This window comes from Parasteatoda tepidariorum, chromosome 3 (assembly GCF_043381705.1).
Source record: "Parasteatoda tepidariorum isolate YZ-2023 chromosome 3, CAS_Ptep_4.0, whole genome shotgun sequence".
Taxonomy (NCBI): Eukaryota; Metazoa; Arthropoda; class Arachnida; order Araneae; family Theridiidae; genus Parasteatoda; species Parasteatoda tepidariorum.
Genome location: NC_092206.1, coordinates 52674691 through 52694488, shown reverse-complemented (window position 1 = coordinate 52694488; position 19798 = coordinate 52674691). Strand labels below are relative to the sequence as shown.

At 25.5% G+C, this 19798-nt stretch overlaps 1 protein-coding gene across 4 annotated transcripts in view; it reads left to right on the top strand.

Annotated features, from left to right (window-relative positions):
• LOC107439071 (adaptor related protein complex 3 subunit ruby) overlaps positions 1-19182 on the top strand; it is a 38454-nt gene extending 19272 nt beyond the window's left edge. For all 4 annotated transcript variants that reach the window (XM_043046111.2, XM_071178639.1, XM_071178641.1 and 1 more), the window contains 13 exons: positions 2244-2376; positions 2453-2505; positions 4849-5016; positions 5533-5788; positions 6777-7004; positions 9726-10126; positions 10725-10794; positions 10884-11020; positions 11895-12083; positions 12508-12547; positions 14193-14375; positions 16682-16826; positions 18129-19182. In XM_043046111.2, the coding sequence (XP_042902045.1) occupies positions 2244-2376; positions 2453-2505; positions 4849-5016; positions 5533-5788; positions 6777-7004; positions 9726-10126; positions 10725-10794; positions 10884-11020; positions 11895-12083; positions 12508-12547; positions 14193-14375; positions 16682-16826; positions 18129-18279 (2154 nt within the window). In that variant the 3' untranslated portion in view covers positions 18280-19182. The remainder of the gene's footprint in view (positions 1-2243; positions 2377-2452; positions 2506-4848; positions 5017-5532; positions 5789-6776; positions 7005-9725; positions 10127-10724; positions 10795-10883; positions 11021-11894; positions 12084-12507; positions 12548-14192; positions 14376-16681; positions 16827-18128) is intronic.
• The last annotated feature ends 616 nt before the right edge of the window (positions 19183-19798 follow it).

The following is a 19798-nucleotide window of genomic DNA, read 5'->3' as shown; positions in this document are numbered from 1 at the left end:
GTATTTTCTAGTTCAGGACTGTCCAACTGCAAAGAGCCCACGGGCCGGAAATCCGATCACTGATCACCTGGCTGGCCGAAGTTTGAAAAAGTTGAACAATAACCTCTTACCTCTTGTACAATGACAGTTAATAGTTGAATTATTAATTATAAAACAATGGAACAGAAGGATTATAAAACAATTTGCTTACATTTTAATGGGTAAACTGAGACCGATCAGCCTGAATAAGAAGTTGGCGGGCAGCATGTTGGACAGCCCTGTTCTAGTTGATGTGAATAAAAAAGAAATAAAAAAAACTTGATACCAAAAATCGGGAAAGCTAGTTCATTTTAGGAAAACAGTCAGGTTTATTCTTGTAATAAAAAAAAAATACTGACATCTACTTATGTCACTGTCGCGGGTAGGTGTTTAAAAGTAGTATTAAGTGGTTTGTCGTGATATACTTTACTTTGTTTTTAATCAATGTTAAGCTTTATATGAATTGTGACTATTGTTGATTTTAGGTAAGCAAAAAATCCTCATCAAGAAATATTTTACTCTGATGCAAACTGTTGCTTTGCTAAATTTAGGTAGAAAAAAACTCTCCACCAGGAAAGCATTCCCCTAAAATGTGCTGTATCGCATATTTTTTTAAAAAAAAGGAGTTGTTGATCAGTTGCATATTTTGAATCATTTGCTGTAGCAACATCTTGATACTAATTATCATTCAACACAACATATTTTAAATCTTCATATATGGCTATAAGGCATTTTTTTTAAAAATTAAAGTATTTACACTTGTAGGAGATCTACGAAATTCTTAATAGAGTATGTTATTCAGGAGGAGACTTAACTCCAAAAAATCTGGTGGATCATTTGCTGTAGTGAATTCTTGACACTGCTATTCATTCAACACAATGTATTTTAAATCTTTATGTTAGGGAATATAACTTTATATTTGTATAATATTTTCTTTTTTATGATTGATAAAGATAGTAATGTAAAAAATAAGTGTTTATTTTATTTAGATTTACATTTCTGTTTGTTTAAACCTTTATTAAATTTTGGAATTTGTTTAAAATTTTTTTTCTTATGTTCTAAATAATTAAAAGCATTTTATATTGTAAAATTTTTAAATAATTAAAACTTTTTTTGTTATAAATTAATTTTCACTGGTACAAAATTGAAAAACTTGTAATAACTAGCATTACATATTAGCTTTAATAATTTTTCAAATTAGACAATAATTATTTAATAATTATTTAGAAATTAAACTTGGTGTTGCTGAAATTTGCTTTACACATTTCTTAACTAACTTAGTTTAGAAATCTGTAAAGCCATTTTTTTCATCAATAATAAAAGTAATTCTTTTTATCAATAATAAGAAAAAAAGTAAATGTTATCAGACTGGTGAACAGAATCGGCTGTTGATTTTAATATTATATTTTATAATTATGATCTGTAAAATTTTTTTAAGTGGTTTCAAAAGTGAGATAAATCTAGAAGCTAGTAATAAATTTTTATTTTAAACTTATATATGGGTGCAAAAAAATACCTTGGGGGATAATTTTGTAATTCGCACAATTAAAGCATTTTTCTATAGTTTTGAAAAATCTTAGCTACCACTTATTTTTTTCCAGGTCCTGGGAAGCCTGTAGAATATTAAGAACAAAAACTGAATTTTTGTAGTTAAACATCATGGAACATTTGTATTTAAACATTTGTATTTGAACATTTTCTTTGTATGATCAGGGGTCTGTCCAGGCCGAATTTGCTACCGTTTAGCGGTAACTTCACAAATTCAATTTTATTTAAAACGGTAGTTTCACAAATTCAACTTTAGGAAAAACGGTAGCTTCACAAAATACTTTTCCTTAAAATTTTGTTTTTGTATCCGTTAAGAAACATTAAATCTATATTTTTACCATGTTTTTGTGCTGATATTTTAATATAATTTTTAACTTTTCACAAATTATGTCTAAATTTTCACAAAATAGGTACCTTTCAGAAAAACCTAGACAGACCCCTGATGATACTTACATATAACATAATAGTATTGTATTTACAGTTTCTAAAATGTAACTGATATATTCTGCACATTAAGTAATAAAACTCATCTGCATTTTCAAAGATATTTTTTATTTGTTTTGTCCATTATTTTAGCTATGTCTGCTTTTCACTTTTGAGTATTTTTTATTTTATTTATTTATTTAACTTCAACTCTCTCAAATTTGGATAATTCATTTTTAAAATTTTTTTTTTAGTCTTACGTTTCAAGCCCTGACATGGAATTTGTAGCTGCAACTATACAAGCTATTGGCCGATGTGCTGGTTCGATATCTGAGGTTACAGATACATGTCTTGGAAAACTTGTATCTTTATTGTCAAACAAAAATGGTATAATATTTTTGTTAATAAGTTTGAAAAACTCATGTCATATAGTTTACTTTAACTACATATCCTTTTATTTTAGAAACAATTGTTGCAGAAAGTGTCGTTGTTATCAAAAAACTCCTTCAAATGCAGGTATGCCAAAATAATTTTTTCTCTAAATTTGTTCATTTTAATGTTTTATTTTATTTAACAGTGAAGACAATTTTATTGTTGTTTTTCCCTTCGAAAAGAGGCTCCTTTCCCATAGTTTCTTTTATATAATTTTGGTAATAAGATTTGTCAATTAATATGACAGGTGACAAAATTAATTTAATTATTTAATGTAATTTATTCATGAACAAAGTATGTGGAATCTAATTTTAACCTAAGAAGTGTGTTTCTGAATAAATAGTTTTTACAATGTTTATTATAATTAACAATTTAATAACTACTAATAATTAACTGAACTATATGACAACTATGTAAAATGTGTGTTGGAAACATAAAATGTCACATGAAATAAAATGAAAGACGGAATTAAACAATTTGTGTAATAAATCAATTTTACATGTCAGCTGATAGGCAGTTCATATTAATTATATCTGACATGTTACTCTTATGCTAATTCACAGATTTCTGCAAATCTCAAGGCAGTTGGTTCACGGATTTCAGCGAATCTATAATTTATATTCGGACCGAATTTTTTTTGAGTTCCACTTGCGTCAAATATAAATTTCGTTACTATGCAAAATCTTGTTTATAAGATACTTATTTCACCCTTACTAACATTCTCTTTTTTTTCTAGAGAAAAACTCCACTTCGGATAAACTTAAAAAACATGAGACTAAAAAAAAAAAATCATAATTACTTCAGCTAGTACCGAAGCAAACACAGAAGTATAAAATTGATGATCTAAAATGTAATTCTGAAATGGCAAACATTTAAAAGATTGTTCGCTTGAAAAAATGGTGTTTCTTTTTTAATTTTTTTAAAACTTATATTTTAATGAATAGCAATTTTGTTGCGAATTGTAGAAAAATTATTTATTCAATGTGATATATTTGATCCCTTTTTTATTTGCATTAAATTAAATTGAAAAAAATTTTAATGTTATCTTACGACATGGAAATTTCGAATCATCCATTGCAGTAATCACTTTTTAACCGATGTTTTGATTTTTTTTTTTTACAGTTCATGCAATTGATTTTCTCATGATTTTTAATATTTCAATATTATTACAACACAGAAAATTTCACTCATTTGAGTAATCACTTTTTGATGCGCTCGAATACCATCTTAAATCCATGCTGCATTTCGATCGTTTTATCAGCTATTATTGCTATAAATTTTATCAATGTTTTTTTTTTTTTTTAAATTTTCTATATTGTTTCTATATTATCGTTATGACTTATGAAATTCAATTTGTGCATTTATTAGTAAATTTTTGATGCGACAATACCACTTTTTTGTTACCTTTTTTTTTCCAATTATTATTACTGACATTTATGTGGTTTCTAAATTCAGATATTTTCATGCTATATTATTTAAAAACAAAAAATTGAATCCCACATTTTACTAATTGCTTTTTGACACAGTCAATTTGCGCAAAATTTATGCGGCACTTTAATTGAGCTTTTTTTAGTTAATGTTGTTTTTCGCATGATTTTGAAAATTCCGATTTCACTATGATACAGGAAATTCAAATGGCACACCTGAATGTTCACCATTTGACGCAATAATTATATAAATTTAAAATTATTTGACAGTTCTCGTTACTAATTTTCGAATATTTTTTTAAAATCTAGATATTTTTAATAGAATATTATTCATTATAAAGCGTGAATTTCTATACATACGTTTAATTAACCCCTTTTTGATACTCGGAATTGTCCGATTTCAATATAAATACACTTTGTTTTATCATTAATCTTTTTTTCAGCTGTCGCTGTGGATTTTAGTTCTTTATTTATTAATTTTTTTTATGTGATGATGATTTGTAAAGTACTAAAAAGGAGGACTATATTTTTCTATGTATGCATAAAAAGGATAGTCGCTATTTATTTTTGTACAAAAAGAATAAAAACTGCCCTGAGAATAAAAATTTCAGATAATTTCTTCTAGGAATCAGGAGTCTCTTATATGAAGGAACATTTAAAAGAATTTCGGAAGCACACATTTCACAGTTGTTATAGTATAAAAATAAAAGCCCGTATGCAATCAACATTTAATGTAAAATAAACCTAAAATATTCTAAAGCATTACTCTTTTGAAGTTTTGCACTGTGCACGAATAAATAAGTTTTATTAAATTTATTTATAATTTAATTTAGTGCATAAGGTCCCTATTAGTTGATGTGTGAGAAATTAATTCATATGATCACAGAAAGTCCATGTGTTCACTTTTATCTTACGGAGTCATTTGTTTAATCAGCTCTTTATTTATTTTTTATAAAATGTAATTGCTACTGTAGTTCTTACTGTAAAATTCTTTTTATAGATAACTGACCATAAGGATATCATAATAGATATGTCTCGTTTGATGGATAGAATAACTGTTCCAATGGCTCGGGCTTCTATTTTATGGCTTATAGGAGAATATGCAGAAAAAGTTACTAAAATTGCTCCTGATGTGTTACGGAAAGTTGCCAAGACTTTTTCTAGTGAAGTATGTTCATAATTTATTTTCTGCAATAAGTCCTATTCTATTAGCTAAACTATTAATAAATCTAAACTAGTTTCAGTTAAGGAATATTTATTTATTTGTGACAGTTAAAAGATAATAAACAGCTTCTGCATTCTATAAAAAAGATTATAAATAGTATAAATTGTTTTTATAATCAATGGATATTTCAAGCTATTTATTTTAGATAGGTGTTCTTTATTTTGTTTAAGATGTTTAAAAAATGTTTCATTGTGATTAATTTTTGTCTTGTCTTACTAACTGCAAGTTAAAAGAATTTTATTTATTCAAATTGTTTAGATTAATCATCAGTTTCAATATTGCTATTTATTCATAGGTCTAAACAGATCTTACAAGTCATATTGATCTAAAATAGTCATGTTGAAAAGTAACTTTTATTAGATCTCAGTTAATATATATTATGCATCTCAAAGTAAATTTTAAAAATTTTTTTATTTATTATTTTATTTGTTATTAATAAGATTTTTCATATATTTGCAGGAAGATATTGTGAAGCTTCAAACTATTAATTTGGCTGCAAAATTGTATTTAACAAACAACAAGCAAACTAATCTTTTAGTACAGTATGTTTTCAATCTGGCTAAATATGATACTAATTATGATATTAGAGATCGTGCTCGATTCCTTAAACAGCTGATAATGAACTCTAATGAAAAATCTACATATTTATCAAAGCATGCCAAAAAGATATTGTTAGCTTCAAAACCTGCTCCAGTATTACAATCTAGATTTAAAGGTTTGTGTAGTTTTTTTTTTCTTTTTCTAGTTTAATATTTCTCTCTGAATAACATTGATTAAAATTTGTAAAACATAAATTACAGAACTTTTTATTGAATATTTATAGACATTTTATTGTAGCTTTTTTTATAATGCCCCTTTTAAAAAAAATATCTTAAACATGTTCCTAGTCTATTTAAAAAAAAAATTGCTAAGTATCTTAAGATTTAAAAGAATCCTTAACTCTTACAGTAAATTTTGCTATATATTTATTCTAATATATATTGAAATATAAATATTCGCAATTACAAATAATGATTTTTGATTTAAAAACAATTTTAAATTAAAAAAATTATTAAATCAGAACTGTGGATTCAGTAATTTGTTTGTTGTGTTTGACTCTTATTCTGGATTTTTCTGAAAGCCTGACTGTAATTCACACTTTGTTAAAATTTTCTCTGAATCTCAGGAAATGATTTTGGTAAGTAAATGTTAATTTCCAAATATCTATTTCTGTTCTGTGAAATTATAGTTTAGGATATTTTATTAAAAATTACTCCTTTTTTATTAAAACATTTGAAGAAATATATTTGTTCAAAATATTGAAATTCTGGGAAACCGCTGTTAGAAAAGAGTAGTTATTAACATCTTCCATGCATACTTACGCACTTATTATAAAACATCTTATGTTAATAAAGATTTTTCTTTGAATATTTATTATAAATAACTATTACATTAAAATTATTTACATTTCTTTAACTAGTTAATTCAGTTAAATTAATTTAGTTTTGGAATCAATCGATAATTTGCATTGTCCGAATTAAGTTGATTTTTTTCATCTTTCGCTCCAAAACTGTTCTCAAAATCTGACATTTCCAATTTTCTTTAAACATTTTCAATTTTCCTCCCCCAAATATTCAAAAGATGTGTAATTTTAATCATTAATAAAAAGTTCCTTCTGTATGTTTTATCAATCTTTACTACATAGTTAATTACATATTTGTTAGACCGTGATCGTTATCAACTGGGGTCACTGAGCCATTTCATTAATGCCCATGCAATTGGATATCATGATCTTCCTGATTTTCCTCTTGAAGTGCCTGATCCATCAGTTAGAAATGTAGAATCTCAAATGCCATGGCAAGAGTTCAACGTAACAAAGAAAAAGAAAAAGAAGAAACTTGTAAAAAAGAAATCATTTTATTCTGAAACTGAGTCCAGCTCACCTGAAGAAGGTAATAAATATTTTTTATAGATGTAGAAAAACTATATCTGTGATTTGTAAAAAGGAATACTTATATATATATANTCACAAGTAGAAATGCAGCTCAGCAGTATCAAATTCTTAGAATTTTGTGCTGAATCTAATACAAACTTGCTTTTGCATTAATAAAGTTGTGTTTACAAATTCTCATGGTCCCTATAAGATGTATAAAAAGATTTTTTTATATATATATATATATATATATATAAAAATTAAAAACCATGTTTAATTTTAGGATAGTTACTCGGTGGTATAATTATTGCCTGTTTCTATTTATTATTTATTTACTATATTTTAATGTGTAGTTCAGATTTTATTTCTGTATTTAAGTAAAAGATACCAATCCAAATATTGTCTTAAATTTTAAATGTATTTATTTTGAAATTGATTGTACTGATAATTATTAATAAAAATATTTTTGTTTTTATTACTAAAAGTTTAAATTAGTTTTTATATTTTTCTACTGAAAGAGAAGCATTCTATATTTTCAATATCTTAAGTTATTGGTGAACAATGAAAATTGATGACTGAGTTGATGAGTAAATGAATGAAATAAAAAAGAAAAGAAGCCTATTATTGAATGAATGGAAGCATCAACAAATCAGTAAATAGACAAATGAATGCAGTAAGGAATCTATAATGAAATACTCAGTTAATAAAAAAACTAAATCTCAATCAACCTAAAACTCAGTCAGCCTGTTGAAAATTACATTTTTATATTTTGATGAGGCACATTTATATATTTTACTTTTTGAGATATATGTTTTTTAGTTTGAATTTTCTGTTGCAAATAATAAATAATGAAAAAACTTTTAAGCATTATAGAGAGAAGTATACTACATGTAATTGAATCATAGTTAAAGAGCTTTTTATTTAGTCCATATTATATTTAGTCTACTTTTTACTAGTCCAAATGATATTCTTTTTTCTATATCATGTATGTAAAAAATTTTTTAGGTATTTCCTTGGTACAACATTGCATACTCTAATTTCTCACAAAACTGCCTTGATAATTTACTTTCCTAAAAATGCACACCTAATCTCAAAGTTTGTTTATGCCTGTTTGTTTTCTAAAGTAACATCTAAATTAGAATTGTTTAATACATAAAGTAAAAAATAATTTTAATTTCGCTTAGACTGTACAAATAACAATTCACTTTATGTGAGACTAAGTAAATTGCTCTCTTCCTAAAATATATGCCCTCTTTTTACAAATATTATTAGATTTAGAAAAGTAAAGTTCAATTAAACATGTTCAATTAAACATATGTACAAATAAATGTGTCTCACAAGCATGTCTTATGAAACCTTTGGCGAACAAGTTTTTTTAATAATAAACTAGGTGAACAAAATAATGAAAACACTGACATGTTTTTTCATATTTCTCTTAAAATAATTAACAAATTATTTTATAAAATCATTAGGTTTTCAAATTATTACGTTTTCGAGGTCTGAGGGACCGACAATAAATCACAAACAGAAAATAGTGATGATTGAGGTAATATATCTACTATAGAAAACTGCTAGAAACTTTTCAAAATATTCAAATCGGACTTTCTTTATTAGTTGCCAAATATGATTCACTGCAAAATTAGGATAACAATTTTAAATTTTTCTCTGAATGCGCAGTATGAAAGAACTACTTCAATTGCTTATATGTTGCACAGTTTCAAACAAATTTTCCTCACATTTTATATGTATAGGAAATATGATGAGAGAAAATGCGAAATTGTGTATAACATATTGAAATTAGTTTTTTAATGAGGTAAACTAAAAAGGAATTAATATCTATCTCTGTGTTTTATAATTATTTATATTTCATGTTTATTGATGATCCGACTTTATTACGAGTTTATAAGTTGACCCTCTTATCTTTGTAACATATTAGATGTATTACAAGTCGACTTACATACCAGGATAAACAGTAATTAAAATGCTAAAATAACTGCGTTAAATATTATATTATTATTTTTTTTTAGAGGTGCACACTTTCTTTAAGAGATATTAAAAAAGTGTTACTTTCATAAAAAACATATTTATTACTTTTATAAGTTAGAGTTTCTCAACATATAATCATTGTTAGTCATTTTCTGATTTTGACAAAAATTTTTAAATGCAAAGAGTATTATTTTTTTGAACCACTAAATTGTTTTAAAAATATTTGATTTTGCAGTAAGTTATAAATAGTCTTAGCAATTTATTATAAGCACATATAAGCTTCATTAATTAATAAAATTGGTACTTTCAGAAATTTTTTTTTTTCAAATATTAATAAATGCTTATTGAAATCTTTAATGAAGTTTAGTTTCTTGTGTATTTTATTTATTATAATTTGTTATGAAGTAGTACTTAATTTTTTAAAATTTTTTTTGAGCCATTGCACATTTTTCAATAAAAATAAGTAAAGTGTCATTTTTCATAGAGATATTATACTTTTTTAATGAAAATAAAGTAATAAATTATAGTTTTCTTTAATGTTAAATAAATGTTAAATCTTAAATGTAGTTTTCCAAAATGTTAAAGATCAGTGCAACTCTTTTGTGAAACAAATTATGATTGCACTTGTTTAAGATCTGGCCAGCCTTCATAACAGTGCATTTTCCCCCCACTGATCATATCTTTTGCCATTGCTTCAAAAATTACTAAAATAAGAGGTTTTTTCTTCAATCCTAATAATATTTCTTAATTTTAGAGGTCTCATCAGCTTCTGAAGCTGGTAAAAATGAAGCAAATGGCGACATTTCTGAAGGTTCTGAAGCATCTAGTGCATCAGGCAGTTCTACTGAGAGTGATACTGATTCTGAGAGTGATGAATCAGATTCAGAAAATGAGAAGGAATCAGAACAGAATATAATTGATTTTGATGAGCCGTCTTCTTTAAATAATGATATTGTTCAGGAACCAAATACAAAATCAGCTGTTACTCCTATAACAAACTCAGTTTCAAAATCTAAAAATATTATACATTCCTCAAAAAAAGTTGAGAAGAAAAAGAAAAAAGTGTCTTCTGAATCTGACTCTACAAGTGAATCTGAATCAGAAGAGGAAACATCTGATGATTCTTCTGCCTCTGAGGAAGAAGAAAAAGTAAATGTATGTTTCAAATCCTACTGCAAATTTTATATATTACTTAAGAGTCTGTTTATTAATCTTTTACATGCGATTAAATATTTATTAATCATATTTGAAATTGTGTTATTTTATATGGGTTATGTTTGAAACATACTTAACAAGAAAAGATAATTTTGTTTCTTGAGTTACTGTTAGATTAATCTCTTTTTGGAATTTTAATAAGCAAGATAATTTAAAATTCTAAGAGTATTAAGTAAGAGTATTAAGTAAATTAATTTTTTTTCAAACATGAAATAACAATTGTAGAAACTTGCTTAATCTGTTTCTACTTGAATCTTCTGTTGATGTTTTTATTTGCATTACAAAGTCTGTTTTGATGTAATTATGAATTGATATTTGTTTACATATATTTTTTAACTGAGTTTGATCATATAAAAAAGAGGAAATATTCAAAAGGGAAGGAAATTATCATTAAATTCTAACAAAAAGTATTTTTATTTCTTTTTAGTTAATTTGTTAGTTTTATGTTAGTATTCATTTTAAGATTTTATTTTTGAATATTTTTTATTATCTATTAAAACAGTCTCAGATTATTTTTTCTGATTTATTTTTGTTTTAGGCTTCAAAAAAGAAGATGAAAGGGACAAAACCAAAGAAAGAAGTTGATTTGTTGTTAGATTTAAATGACTGTAATTATTTTAAAAATAATATTCAAATCTTAATTAATTTAACTTGCTCACTTAGAACTAGGCTAAATAATTTTCTTTTTTACTTACAGTTACAACGGAAGATGCACCAAATAATCCAATTTTACAACCTTCTGCATTCAATGAAATACTTACTCTTACACCATCCACAAATAATCCATCTAAAATCATGAATGTTTCTACTAATAATGTTTCTGCTAATATAAAGGTGTAGTAGATTTTTATTTTTATAGACTAATACTTTAAGGAAATATATATTTCTTAAATGTTTTCAATTTTATGTTAATCACTCCTTTATTTTGAAAACCTGTTCTTAATGTTGAAAATAATTTAAAATTTGTCATAAGACTGATGTTGGTGCCAGCAAACATGATCTACATTATTTCTAGACTATTTACGTAAACTTTTGTTCTCTTATTTCTTTTTAGTCTTAATGAATAAAAACTTAACTTTTGTCTAAATTTATAATTATATTATAAAGATTTAAATTATAGAAAAATAAATAAAAAAAAATTCTGAATTACTTATTTTTTCTTACATAGGTTATTTTCTTAAAATGTTGAAACAATTATTAAAATCAATTCCAAATGCCAATTAATAACTTTATCAGAATAAATTAACAAACTGAGTTACAAGATTAAGGAAAATAATATCCAATATAAATAAATATGGTAGTACTATGGTAGAAAGGTCAAGCAAAATTTCAAAATCAAGTATGTCAGCAAAATCAGCGCTTCCTCAGGGGACACACTGCCCTGCTAACATGCTGGAGCCTTTCTGTAGTCAGTGGTTCAACCAAACTGATTGTGCCTCAAAGGCCCCATAAAAAGAAAAAATAAGAATAAAATCCTTAATAGATTAATTGTGCAACATATCATCTACTAAAAATAATATAATTAATTTCAAAATAAGTGCATTTTCATCAATTGTTTAAAAAATATTGCTAAATTAATCTAGCTTTAAAAAAAGGGAAAAAAACTTAATGTGTAACAGGTCTTTTTACGAAATTAAATGGGTTATATAATAAACAAAATTATATGAAAATTTTTTTTGATTTTACTGTTTTCTATTTATTTTTTTAGACTATATCTGCTACGTATACTCCTGTGAAAGCACATGAGTTGTTGAATAAGTTTACAGGAAATGGTCTTTCTTTGACATATCGTTTCACTCGCAGTCCCAACTTATATTCTGCTAAGATGACAACTATAGAGTTGGTATTGAAAAATGAATCTGGAGTTGATATAAAAGGAATTGTTGTTCCAACAAAGGTAGTAAAGTCTTATGTTTTCTCACATATATAATTATTTAGCCTGCTGAAATGCATAAAATTTATAAATCCAGGTAGTTCAAATCCTAGTGAATTGTAATTTATTTATTTTAATATGCCTATTTTTATTTAAAACTTCTAACATAATGTTACAATTTTCAAATTGCTCTGTTAAATTTTTATTTTATTTATTGGTGTGTTTCATTTGCTGGATACTATTATTTAGCATCAATTAAAAAGCTTTATGTGCAATTTTTTTTTTATAGTCTACTTAAATTTCAATTTTTTTTATACTGTGATTATTATTTATATAATAAATTATTATTTATGCATTGTTACGATGAAGTACAATATTTTTATTTATAATAGTTTTCAAAGCTTTTTTTTTCATCAATAATGTTTACTCATTTTTTTTTTATTTATAGAAAATTGGAAATATTGAAGTGCATGGCTTTCCAGAGAGAGGTAAGTCTCCTAGTTTTTTCCCCATTCTATAAAAAAAAGAGGGGAAACAGTTATAAATATTGACTTACCATAAAAGAGTTATAGTAATTTTTTTTATGTTTTAATATAAAAAGTAATTTTTTAAAGAAATTAGTACTTTCTTTTCAATAAATATTTTGCCTTGAATATATTTATCATTTTTGATTCCTTCTTAAACTTAATCATGAATAATAAGTTCCTATCATTTATTCAACTATAATGTTTTCAATTAAATAATACTATTTTGAAAATAACCAAATGATAATGGCAACATTTCACATGCATTCATTAGTTTAACTAACTTCTATTATCTGAAAAGTTAAACAGAAAGGTTGTTCTCTGTTCTATTATCTGTAAGGAAATTAAATAGAAAGGTTCTTCTCTATTCTGTTATCCGTAAGGTTGTTAAGCAGAGTTCTCTGTTTCAGTTATCTCTAAGAATGTTAAACAGAGATGTGATTATCTGTTAACTGAGTACCAGAATACATTGTACTGGTAAACTATTATTTATTTTACGGACATTCCCATCTCAGGTCCTGAATGCATCATTTGCTATTATTAAGGAGCCAAAATGTGTGACTTGCCCAGATGTGGCTAAGAATTTTGCACTTTCGCTGCTCCTTTTTCTTTTGCTATGATGTTCCTCTGTTATATTGTTGCCACAACTGAGTGACAATTTTCGGTGTTATGTTAGGTACACAGCTAATGTAAAAGTACCAATAAAAGTTAAGTGTCTGTGTTAAATTGATCTCAATTGATTAACATTTTTATTTGAATCCAACAAGCATTAAGTCTGTGGGCAAAATTGTTCTTAATTATTTTTGCTGCAAATCACTATCTCTGCTTTTCTGTCTGTATATTTACAGTGTGGTTTTTTGTGTATACCTGTTAAGCATTTGTTTTTATTTGCCAGTTTGTGCTTCTGTGATCATAATTTTGAGTTTCAAAATAATTTTGATAAGCTTTATGAACATGATCAATGTAATTTGATTCAAGAATTTCTTTTAGTTTCAACAAAAATCCTGTGTCATTAATTTTGTTGTGTGGTATTGAAACTATACGAAACAATTTGGTCTCAAAATCATAAGTCTTTTCTTATTATGAAATTAATTTCATTAATTGTTCGATTTTGTGTAACATTAATCATATGAATTTCTTATGAAATAGAACAACTGTTTTAATTTGAAAACCAAAAAATATAAAAAAGTAAATTTAATTTATGATTTTTCTGTTGCACAAGTAATAATATTTTGCTCAATTCAAAAGTGCTGTAAAAAGATGCACTTTAAATTTTTTTTTCTTATATTTTATTTAATTAGTTATTTTTGTGCTATAAAAAGATAAGTTTTTTTCTCTGGGGAAAATATTAACAAGTATCATCTTTGTGTTGGGTAGAGAACAGTTTTATGCCCACCAATGCACCCCAAACAGAATTATGCCACCCAAAAAGAATTTGAACTGTTTTGAATTTTATAGTCAAATTGATTTTCTTGCTCAAAAACCATTAAAGTCTTGACATTGTTTTTTTTTTTGTTCCACGGATAGCATATATATATATATATATACACACATATTTGCTGAGCATTTACTTATTTTTAAATTTTGATTTCTCCATGATTAATTTCAGATGTTTTGCCACCAAATTCTACTTTTGTTGTTAGCATTGGTATAGATTACAATGAAAGTACCCAGCCTGCAAAATTTGATTTGAAAACCAGTGAAAGAAGTTATTCTTTATCAATTAAAGCTCCGATTGGTGAAATGATTCAACCAGTGTTACTCTCTGAAGGCGAATTCATGTCTTCTCAGGGTAAGTATTTTATTAAAACTCAAATTATATTGACATAATCATCTGAAATCTGATTATTTTGGTTTTATGTTGTTATATTCATTCCTGATTGTGTATTATCCATAGTTTAAATTTAAAACTGAATTTTTTATTCATTTTGGTGCTAATATTCATCCAACATTATTCATTGCTTTATTTGACCTGAATTCTTAAATCATATCAAATTTTTGTAGTAATTTTGCTGAGGAATTTCATCTTGATAAGTATACTGGATCAAGCTAAATAAAATGAATTTTTTATATTTTGTCACTGAATGAATAGAGTTAAGTAAAGCTAAATTAGTCACTGTGAAGTGTTGAATTTAAATATATTTTTTTAATGATGAGCAAATTTTTTATGTTATCATTTAATAATTTAATGTCATGTTATAATGCAAATATTTAGGTTTGATAGCATTTAAATTAATAACTGCTTTTCTGTTTGTTTATGAAACAGTTTAATGTAATAACAATATGCATTTGACTTTACTGCAATATGTTGTTTAATCAGGCTTTCATTATATTATCAATACACAAATTTCTACACTTTCACAAATTTCTACACTTTCATGAAGATTATTTTTCTAAACATATATACTTTCTTATAATTTTATAATAATTTCATTAAAATAAGATGAAGCAGTTGTTCTTCTGTTAGACTGAACATAATTGGTTCTACAATTTCCTTGACAAATCTTCATTAAATTTTTATTTAATTAAGGTATTATACTTTTTAAATAAAAATTAATGATTAGAGTGGAATAATAGCTTGAATTTATATTAAGAGAACCTTNATTTTTTTTTCTTTTTAAAGTTAGGAGTACCTTTCTTTTTTCACTTACTTTATGCATTACACTTTTTCTTTGTACTTCGGGTTCGATAAAACATCGATTAACGACACTTTTTGGTCGATCCAGAAAACCGGGAAATTCAGATATCCGGGATAGCGATGGTCCCGAGCATCCAGGATAATTGGTTCTCTACTGTATTTGAATATTTGATTCAATACTATAACTCTCCTGAAGTGATTTGTTACAAAGATAAAAGCTTCCAAATTCATCTCATATTCTTTCAGAATTAAGTTCAGTATATGTAGTCACTGTATGTAAAAGATGTAACTGTGTTGAATGTTTTCAGCAAATTAAAAAACTTATCCATTGCTAATATTTTTTTCGCACCTATCTGTTACAGTATGAACACATAAACCTACAGTATGTCTCCCCACCAAAATATTAAGCAAAAAACATGTTTAAAGGAATATGTAATAACAATAATATTTTACTGTAAAATAATATCAAAACTGTTATGTGTGATACTAAAAGAATACAATAAAATATAGGTAAAATGAAAATAAAAAATTGAATAATTTCTTAGTTAGTTAGAATATAATTAGTCTATAAAAGTTTCAATGCAATTTTATTTTTATAGTAAGTGAAGGAAGATAATGCTTCGTATAACAATTGCAAACAATATAAGATGAAAACAAAATTGCAGACGATGGAAATAGGATGTTACTTAGAATAAAGCTTTTTTTCTTAGATTAAAGCTTTATAGCTCTTCTTAAAGTAATAAGCTTGATAATAATAATAATAATCTTTTTAATAAGGAGTTTGAGCTGCAAAATAAAGAGAATGTTTTATCCATGTTACATTTTAATCACAATAATAAATTTAGCTTGATGATTTCCATAAAGACCAGCCATGGGGAACAAATTCCCCACAACCTGACTGACCATAAGCCGATTCAAAACACTTTTGGATTATAGAAGCGATCCATTATATGCACATTAATAAAAAAGAGCGCCGCTAAAAATTAAGTAATTTCCACCAACCTCAGAATTATTTCATGTTAATATTTAAATAATTTGCTTGAAGATTTAAGACTAAAAGGTTTGTTGGGAATCAAAGTAAACCTAATAATGCATATGTCACTGATTGATGTAATTGAGGAGAGAATGGTTAAAAAGGATTTTGATACTCAGTTTTCATGATGTTTAATAATTAGTTATACACTTGCATTGAAATTAAAAGTTAGGTGTTATATTTATTCCTAATATAAATATTTGTATTTGCTCTTTATAAATCTGAATTAAAAATGATTCACTAATTTACTTACTTAAAATAGAATTAGGAATGATTAAATTTATGAAAAAAAAGGAAATTTAAAAGTTCCTTAATTTATTTCCTAATTTTGTAATACTTGTAATGACATCACAGTGTTTATTTTCTTTTGTAAGCTATTTTACTTATATTTTTAACTTTATATTTAATATGGTCAATATATCTCTAGGTAAACTTAAAGGGATGAATGAAAATTCAGGAACAGTTACTTTGTCTTCTGGACATACTGATGAGAAGGCTCTAGTGCAGTATATATATGAAGCAGCAAATGTTGCTCAAGTCCAAAATAATAATCAAGAGTCTGGAATTCTTAGGTTAGTATAAACCAACTCTAAAGTGTAATAACAGTAATCAACTTGAAACTCACCTTTTGAATTCTACCAGTTGATATGTCTTCCACATTACAGAAGGCAGATGGTCATGCTCAAAATCATGCTTAAGAATTTTTTTATTAAATTTGCATTATTGAACAAATATCAATAAATTATTTGTTGTTTAATTATATTGTTTGTGAGAAACAAAATCTCTAAAGTCTTCTGTTAATTGTTAGTTGTTGTAATTGTTAACTGTTGTAATTGTTAACTGTTGTAATTGTTAGTTAATATCAGGTCGGAAACAAAATTTGTCCAAGCTGAATAAACAAACTATATGATTTTCTGTTATTTAGATGCCCCTAAAATAAAAGATTTTAAAACCAGCTGATTTTTTTTTATTCATAGTGTGGTATAAGAAACAGTGTAAAATTTATTCCATGACACTTTCAGAAGGTTGGTGGTTTTGGGAAGTAGAAAGATAAGATAAGAGGTCTGGGCATTCCCCTTTTTTGATGAAATGTTTATTTTACTGTTTATATATAGCTGTAAAAATGTTTGTGGTTTGTCTCTTAGTTGAAGCATAAAGTAAAAAAACAAATCTGTGAATATTAAATTAACACCCCTGAAATGGATAAAAATTCTAACTCTTAGTTATTTTCTTTGCTTTTACTCCTTCCTTCTTGCATCTGTCAAAATAACAAAGTGGAGCTTGCCCTCTATTTCTTGTGCTCATGATATTTCCAGGTTGGAGTGTTCAAAACTAATATGCCCAAAATCATGTTTATTTCCCAATCTATGCGTTAGATAGCAATTCTAGACTGCTTGTAATGTGTTTAGTTATTAACATTTAAACTAGAAGTCAACACTCTCCAAAAATGTTAACTATAAATTAACCAAAAATATATTAAGTATAAATACATACATATATTGTGCATACACTTAGTTTTATATATTTTTTTTAAATCATAGAGTCACTTTTATGACCATCGTCTTCACAATTATGGAACCATTAATGAGTTAATGAAAGCTTTTTTTTCTTCTTCTTTTTTTTTAAAGTATTTAGAAATATCTCGTATTTATATAAAATTAATTTCATTCAAAATTCTAACTCTCTTATGTAGTTTTGTAAAGCTTTAAATACAGATTTAAAATTATATATTTGATTAAAATTTATGAAATTATGCTATATCAATCTGCTTTTTTTTAATTTTATGTGCTATTATTTCATCTATATTAAAGTATCTATGTATTTTTCACTAAAGTTTTGATTTAAAAAAATTGTTCTTCTTTTTTTTAAATTAGATTCTCAGGTCAAACACCTGATTCTAAATGTTTGGTCCTTATCTCCATCCAAGTGTTTACAAATGGCAAAGCAAGTGTTGCAGTGAACTGTGAGAAAATGATTATTGGCTCTATGCTTTTTAAAGAATTGAAAGAAGCTCTTGCTAAATGATAATACTAAAAATAGATGTTTTTTAAAATAATTTCTTAAAGAAATGGAAGAGAAAAAGCAATACACTGTTACCTGATTGTTCTCTTCAGGGGGTTAATCTGTCTAACTCTAATATATTGTAAAAATGTACAGGGAAAATTATATTTTCATTAGGTAATTATTTCTCAATTGCTCATATTTGACAAATTTCAAATTATATTTACTATTTTTGCATTGGATTGTATCAAGGTATGTATTGGTCATTGTTTTATTTCTCTTATTCATAATTCAGTAAAATGTGCTTTTGTTGTCTTTAATATAGTTTTGTTTAACTATTAATTTAGCCAATACGTTTAATTATATGAATATCTTGATTCAGTGCCTGGAACATTTATTTGATTCTTAATTAGTATCAGTACCATGTTTACAGAATATAATTGGTATCATGAGGCATGTTATACATAATTATAAAAAATTAAATGCCTTATTTTCACAGCCAGTCATTTAATCCTTCTGTAAAAGTATCCATGTAATTTCATTGTAATTAAACTTCCTAGTATCATGTCATGGCTCGAGACAAAATTGTGTAAAATTTTCACTAATAGATACTTGCTTAATATGGAGAAAAATCCGTCAAATCTATTTGATTAAAGTTTGAGAAAAGCTGAGTTTAATGCAGAGAGTGATAAATGTGAAGTTGCGAAGTGTTTTGAAGAATTAGAAATTAAAAACGCAACATTTTTGCTATGCCATTGTTAAAATTGTCCTATGATACCAATAAAGAGTCAAATTACTTATTTTGATATCTGCTGACCTTTTTTTTGTTTTTAAGTTATTCATTTGCTTTTTGTTATTTTTTAAATTGATAATAGGGTGACCTGGAGATATTAGTATTGTGCGAAAATTTTGCAACCTCTAGAAAAATTTCTTGTGTCAACCTTTAGTTTTGTTAAATTTGTATACTTTTTATTTTTAGTTTATTGTTCTTATTATTGCACTTCTTATAATTAACTTACTTAACATTTCACTAATTTTTAATGAAATTAAATTTAAATATGAAATTAGCAATGCAAACCAGTTTTTCAATGATTAATATTAAATAAAAGTATATTTTTAGTGTTTTACTAACCATATTAAGAAAAAGCTTAATAATTCTAAAAGTAAGTTTTTTTTTTTTTTTTAAATTTTTTTTTATTTTACTTAAACAGCATAGTTTTAATATGAAAGGGAAAATGATAAAAATGTTAGTTTTTTTTTTGTTTTTTTTTTTGTACATTTTTGAAAATTTACCAAGAAAATATTTATGGTTCAAATTGTTATAAATATCTATTTATTGATGCATTTAGCAAAAATTATAAGCTAAAATTATTAACTTAATGTAATTCAATGGTGTGGAATTTGGTTTTTATTTAAGTGGGAAAAATTTAATTTTATTACCAGTGACATCTAAAGTGTTTTTAATGCTAAACTATTTTTTAAATTACATTAAAATTGAATTATATTCAAATGATTCAGAATTATGTAGCTTATCTTAAAATAT